The sequence below is a fragment of the Spea bombifrons genome, chromosome 7 (assembly GCF_027358695.1).
Source record: "Spea bombifrons isolate aSpeBom1 chromosome 7, aSpeBom1.2.pri, whole genome shotgun sequence".
NCBI classification, from domain to species: Eukaryota; Metazoa; Chordata; class Amphibia; order Anura; family Pelobatidae; genus Spea; species Spea bombifrons.
In genome coordinates, this window is record NC_071093.1 from 2,833,025 (window position 1) to 2,839,562 (window position 6,538).

General features: G+C 48.4%; 1 protein-coding gene across 1 annotated transcript; it reads right to left on the minus strand.

Moving 5' to 3' along the window:
* Positions 1-457: 457 nt before the first annotated feature.
* Positions 458-5,342, minus strand: AAMP (angio associated migratory cell protein). The gene is made up of 12 exons (XM_053471592.1): positions 5,206-5,342; positions 4,198-4,386; positions 3,915-4,067; positions 3,575-3,694; positions 3,211-3,350; positions 2,872-3,016; positions 2,702-2,785; positions 2,269-2,384; positions 2,035-2,138; positions 1,797-1,887; positions 1,520-1,674; positions 458-767 (listed from the first exon to the last, which is right to left on the minus strand). Exons 2-12 carry the CDS (start codon positions 4,346-4,348, stop codon positions 692-694), a joined length of 1,335 nt encoding a protein of 444 aa, XP_053327567.1. The 5' UTR covers positions 4,349-4,386; positions 5,206-5,342; the 3' UTR covers positions 458-691.
* Between the last annotated feature and the right edge of the window lie 1,196 nt (positions 5,343-6,538).

A 6,538-nucleotide genomic window follows, 5' to 3' on the forward strand; every position in this document is an offset into this window, starting at 1 on the left:
ATTTTAACCCTCCGACGGAACACTTTATGAATGAAGAAGTTACGATATTTTGTGAATATAATAATTCTAAAGGTTAAGACAGAACGTAGCCGGAGCACCGAGTAGCAACTACTATATCGCTGCTTGTATGTTAGAATGACGTTTAGGTGATCATGCCTCCAGAAATAATTAGCCAATAGCTGGAGAGCGTAAAATATAATATATATATTACATAAATAATAAGGAAAGATTAACTACTTAGCAAAAAATATATTTGTTTTCTGGTTGGCTGAATAAACCGTGTCTTATCCCAATTCTGTTGAAATAAATTTAGAGAAAGCAAAGCAGTTTGCACAATTACCCATTTTCCCTGCCTTTTTTTTTTTAGTGGCAAACCGAGATTTACAAACAGCCCTTTATTCAAAAAAAAGAAAAAAAAGAAATCTGTATTTTGTAGAATTTTCGGAACCGACGTGACTTTGGTTTAAATTAAAGGAGTAAAAGCAGATCTTATCCGTCGTTCTTACGTCTCCCCCTTAACTTCTGCAGTTGGTGCATCATGATGGAACATACGTGTGTACACGCATACCAGGATATACTGCTCTGTATGAAAAACACGCATTTAAATAAATTTATGCTGTAAGAGAATACGCCGGCGGCTCCAGCTTCCCACGAAAGATGCCGTTCGCTTCCTATACGCGGAGATGTATTTTTAACGGTCGGGTCGCTGAACGCAGAAGACTTTGGCTTTGTTGTCGCCGGATGCCGTCACCACGATGGAAGCGTCTCTGCGAAAAGAAAAAAGGGAAAGCATGGCTACAGTACAGCTCGTAACAACCGGTAACAAGAAAAACCGGAGGATTCTAAACACCATGTTCCAATGGCCCTTTATCACTCCCATCACTCCTGGGTTCCAATGGCCCTTTATCACTCCCATCACTCCTGTGTTCCAATGGCCCTTTATCACTCCCATCACTCCTGTGTTCCAATGGCCCTTTATCACTCCCATCACTCCTGTGTTGCCATGGCCCTTTATCACTCCCATCACTCCTGTGTACCAATGGCCCTTTATCACTCCCATCACTCCTGTGTTCCAACGGCCCTTTATCACTCCCATCACTCCTGTGTTGCCATGGCCCTTTATCACTCCCATCACTCCTGTTTTCCAATGGCCCTTTATCACTCCCATCACTCCTGTTTTCCAATGGCCCTTTATCACTCCCATCACTCCTGTGTTCCCATGGCCCTTTATCACTCCCATCACGCCTGTGTTCCAGTGGCACATTGTGTTTGCTGATCCAAGTTTAAAAGACTAATTGATCGTCAGAAACCCTTTTTGTAATTATGTTACAGCCGGAAATGTGCTGAGTGACCCCAAACTTTTGAACAGCAGCGCAGATTCTTGTTTTTAGAGCTAAATTATTGCAATTCTTGCTAAATAAGATAACTCGTAAATGACGTTCTATCCGAGATGCTGTAATGCGTACGCTCGCTGGGTCAGCCCCTGCTTCAGTTTATATATCAGGAGACGAATACTCACTTGTTAAGTGCAAAATCGAGGATTTCGGACGAATGCCCGCAATATTCGCTAATCATTTTGCCGGATCTCGAGTCCCACAGTCTGACGGCGCCATCCAAGCTGCAGGTGTACACCACCGGCGAGCTGTCCTCCCACAAGAGATGCACGATCCCGGACTGCGGAGACAGACATTACAGATCACCCTGCAGACGGCCGGCCCCTCGCACATTCTAAATAGTGCTATACGTTTAAGACTTTAGGACACTTCCGTCCACCCAACCCGTAGGCGATCACTCACTTCATGCTGGCACCGGTGTCTCAGGCTCTGCGTGGAGACGTCGTAAATCGCCAAAGTCCCATCCAGGTAGCCAACGGCAGCCAGCGGCAGGCTGGAAAAGATTTGAGAACGAGGAGGGAGGCGACAGCAACAAATTAGAACAAATAAAACGTTTTCCAGCCCATTTTCATCCATGTGTTGAACCGTTCCTCGATTACGTGAATAAACTTTTTTGCCGTCACATTTGCCCCCCACTTACACGTTACAGAAGCCCACCGACTCCACAGAGTTGGTCTCCATTTCTCCTTCCTCTCGCTTTGAAGCTTTTGAGACGTTGCTTTCTGTCCTGAACACCCCAACAACCTGGAGACGGCGGCGGCCAAAAGAAAACGGAACTCATTTAATGAGGCAGTGCAAGATTGCAGCAAGAAACCCCCCCTTGAGTGCCCACTCAATGCTCGCCAACATATAACTTCATGCGCAAGCAACTTACCTTCCCAGTGGAAGTGTTCACCATCTTTGTGTCGCAGTCCACAGAGCCGGTGAGCACCAGGCTCCCGTCGGCATTAGACGAAACACACGTGAGCGGCCCGCCGTGCCCGTCTGCGCCTGCGCCGTGAAACCAGGACGTTAACCGAGGGTAGAAGAGGTCAGAATGCTTACTGTAGAGGGTTATATTTAACGACGGTCATAAAAATGATTTATTGCCTTAAAAAATGCTTCTCGGTCAACACGCTACTTGTAACCAACGTTGAGCGAACGTCGGGATATTCACGTGATCTCAGCGGGATAAGTCAGTAAGGCAGAGACGCTCATGGGGGTCTGGTCTATTACGGCGGTCCCTAATCGATAACGAGGGTCTCTAGTGTGGACTGACGGACTTAATTACTCCATTAGGCTTCTCCCCGTTGGGGAGACGGCTTTACCTTTCAGAACGTGTAGAGCGCTTCCCTGTTTCAGGTCCCAAATCCGCACGCTCCCATCTTCGTAACCCACGACCGCCTTCTTTCCTTGAGAGAAACGGTAAAAAAACGGTTTGAGTTGAACTTTTGACTTTCACGCTGTTGCCCTCTGCCACGGCCGTCGGGGCTCTTACCGTCAGGAAGGAACTGTCCGCAGGTGGCGGGGCAGTTGGACCCCTGGAAGGTCTTACATTCCCCACCGGGCATCTTCCACATCCAGGTATTTCCATCCGCAGTGCCGGCCATTAACACAGGAGCGCACGGGTGCCACTCCAGCCACTGCCGGGGGAAGAGGGGCAACAGGAAGATAAAAAAGGTGAAGAAATAAACATTTGGGCAAAAGCAAAGGTCTTACCCATGGGCCACGATAAAGTAATAAGCGCAGAACCAAAACATTTATTTCCTGATCAACGTCACTACAATGAAGACCAAGTTCAAGGATGGGAGAATACCGAGGTCTTCTGTTTCCTTACCTCCAGGTCAGCCGCCTCGAACGACCAGATCTCCTCCCCACCTTCAACTTTCCACACCTTGATGAGGCCACTCATGTCTCCGGTGGCCACCAGGCTGGAATTGTGACTAAATCCCACACAGGTAACCGAATCTTTGTGACCTGAAAGGAGGTAAAAAGGCACGTGAATAACAGCAAAGCCCAAGGCTGGGGGCCAGAGGGGCCGAGGTGATCTCCAGGATGACTATTGTCCATTTTTAATGGAATCTCTTCATAGGCGTACAGAGGCCCTTTATCACTCCCATCACTCCTGTTTTCCAATGACCCTTTATCACTCCCATCACTCCTGTGCTCCAATTGCATTCGCATCCACGGAGGTCACTCACCTGTACACTCAAATAACGTCTCTCCATCGCTGATCCTCCAGACGTAGGCTTTATCATCCTCTCCTCCGGTCACGGCCAGGATGCTCTCCTTCGGATCCAGGCTGACACAGAACACAGAGGCTGCCGGCGGGGAGAAGAAAGCCGGTGAGAGATCGGTAATTGGGAGCGAGCCCGGTAACGGTCCAACACTCAACCCCAAAAACACAGCCTACTGCAGACTCCACCGGCAGAGCACCCCGCGTCTGAACCAATAGGATTCCTTATACATGGTTACCGCTCTAACGACCAATGGGACGATCGCTCCAGACATATACAGCAGTGCTAAGAGGGCTCCTTATACCTGTGTGTTTGGAGAACGTCAGCTCGCTGTCATCATGAGGCTCAGCGCCTTCCTCTACCCCCTCATCCTCCGTCTCGAACTCCTCGTCAGCCATTTCTCCGGCCTCCGGCTCGTCTGCGAAGTCTACGTCCTCCATGTCACTGGCGAGATCATCTGCGGGGGGGGGATGGGGACGCAAGGGTCAGACTCAAATGCTTAAGATATAGCTGCCAACACCCCCAAACTGGCAGGGACAGTCCCGGACACTGAACGGTCACCGTGTCACAGGAGTGCCCCTCCGTACCTGGATCCGGCTCAGCCTCGTTGAGCTCCAGCACCTCGATAATCTCTTCATCTTCATGGAACTCGACAGCTGGCGCCGCTGCAGCTGCTGCCGCAGCTCCTTCCTCTGGCTCCGGATTGGCTCCTCCGTCCCCAGCTCCTGCTCCTTCCATCGCCTTCCGAGAACCGGGACACAGGGTGGCAAAATCAACTGACGGGGGGTAAAGGATGAACAATTACTGACAGAGACAGACTGCAACGGGCCGGCGATAGCCCCCCAAAACACGGCGCGATCACACGGCCCCCGGTGAGACGCTTTACGTATCCTGCTGCTTTTAACTTCAGCTGCGTAAACATTTTAAAGGGCCCTTAAAGGCAACACAGTAGGGGCCCGATTCCCGCGTTCTTACATTTATCTCACATCAGAGGGGAAGGTATAGCCAGGTATAGAGGAGTAAATGCCTCTAGATTGTAAGCTCCTTTGAGCCGGGCTCTCCTCACCTGTTGCTTCTGTAAGTCTTATTGTTATGTTATTTACTACATGCTATGTCCTGTTTACCCAGTGTACAGCGCTACGGAATATGATGGCGATATATAAAAATAAAAAATATATTAATAATAATAAGGCCACGATCTTCACTCCTATCAACGTATAAAGTCTGCGCAGCTGGTCTCTCCAAAAAAAAATATTTCACAATATTGTGTATTATATAAAAGAAATAATAAAGATATAGAACCTGCCAGCAGATCGGACCCCGTCTAATCCCCTCACTGTATTACCCTCTACCACTTCTGCAGGGAGGCTGTTCCACTTATCTACCACCCACTCAGTTAAAGAGGAGCCCCAGATTTTCTCCTGCACAGGGGTGGGCTTGTGTTAAGTACTAATCAGTTTAATGTAAAAAAAAAAAAAAAAACTTAACCCCAGGAGGGCGAGGAGTAACTGTGAAAGCTCAGTGATGCCCATGGAGGCCTGTCATGCCCCCAGCACCCCCTAAGGCCCGGAGTGGGGTCGCGCAGCGGCTCTTACCGTTCTCTGGTCCCCAAAACGGTCTCCCTTGAATTAAACGAGAAAGGTGACGCCGCGATGTGAACCCGCGGAACCCTCCGGCCTCCGGCAGCAGTCACACACACGTGGGTACTCCTCCTCCCTACGGCACCTGCTACAACCTACCCTGCTCATCAGCTGGCACGCACGGGCGACACACAACAGCCAATGACAAGCGAGATTGGAAGATCCTATCCAATCCGGCGCCTCCTGCTGAGACCAAGTTTCTTTGACTCCGCATAGAGCGGACGTAAACAAGGAGAAGTACGCATGCGCGCAGCGGGGTGGGCTGGGAAACGTAGTTTCTTTCTATTGCACTTTTCTACTTGTGTCACATGAGTGCCGAGTAACTCGTGGGCGCTTCAATCCTAGAGCCAGTCAAAAGTTTATATAGGTGAATCTATAAAGGGGTATATATATATATATATATATGGGATAGAAGGAGAAAAGGGGCCTGCTCCTGGGAGCTTACAATCTAAGAAAAATAATAGTGATAACAATGGAAAAAAATCATATTTAATATTTTATTTTCATAATAATATGTATATATTAATTATGATTATTGTTAAGAGATTTCGGGAAGCTGTAAAATCAAGGTGGGGAGGTTACCATGCCTCTGGTCCCACCCACTTCTGCCACTGGCTCCACCTCTCTTTACCTTCTGCCACACCCACAATACAGGTATCCCGGTTTCTACTCCTAAACTCCTTTTTTTGGGGGGGGGGGGGTATATGATATGGTACGGTATGTATAAAAAGCTATTCCTGTACAAAGTGGAGGTATCAGCACTAGCATAGGTTGTTATGGTAACAGCACCAACCTTGCACCAGTTCTGCTTTTCAATGAAATCCTCAGAACTGCACTAAAACGTTGCCGCATCAAATGAACCAAAAGAACTACAAATCCCAGAGGTCTTTAGGGACTCAGGAAGTAAATGAGAAGTTCTGCAGTTCCTGTTCCAGCCACATCCAAGATGGCGGCTCCCATCTGCAGGTTGTTAATGTCAAAACAGAGCTCCTTGGGTAATTATTAATATTATTATTGTTATTATTATTATTATATTCATGCCGTGTTGGTAAATCTTCTGTCGTGAGGCTTGCGGGTCCCAGAAAACTTTTTGGCTAAACTGGAGGCTCTGATACCGAGGTCATCAAACGAAACTCGACTCATGCAGCGAATGTATAGATCGAGACAGCTGGGGTTCTGTTTACCGTTTACGATATCTCCAGCTCTCTATCTGTGGAATAAACCGCCGAAGCAGCTCATCACCTTCTGTCTCGTGCCCGCAAACCCTCCTCGTTCTGCCCGGAGGCTC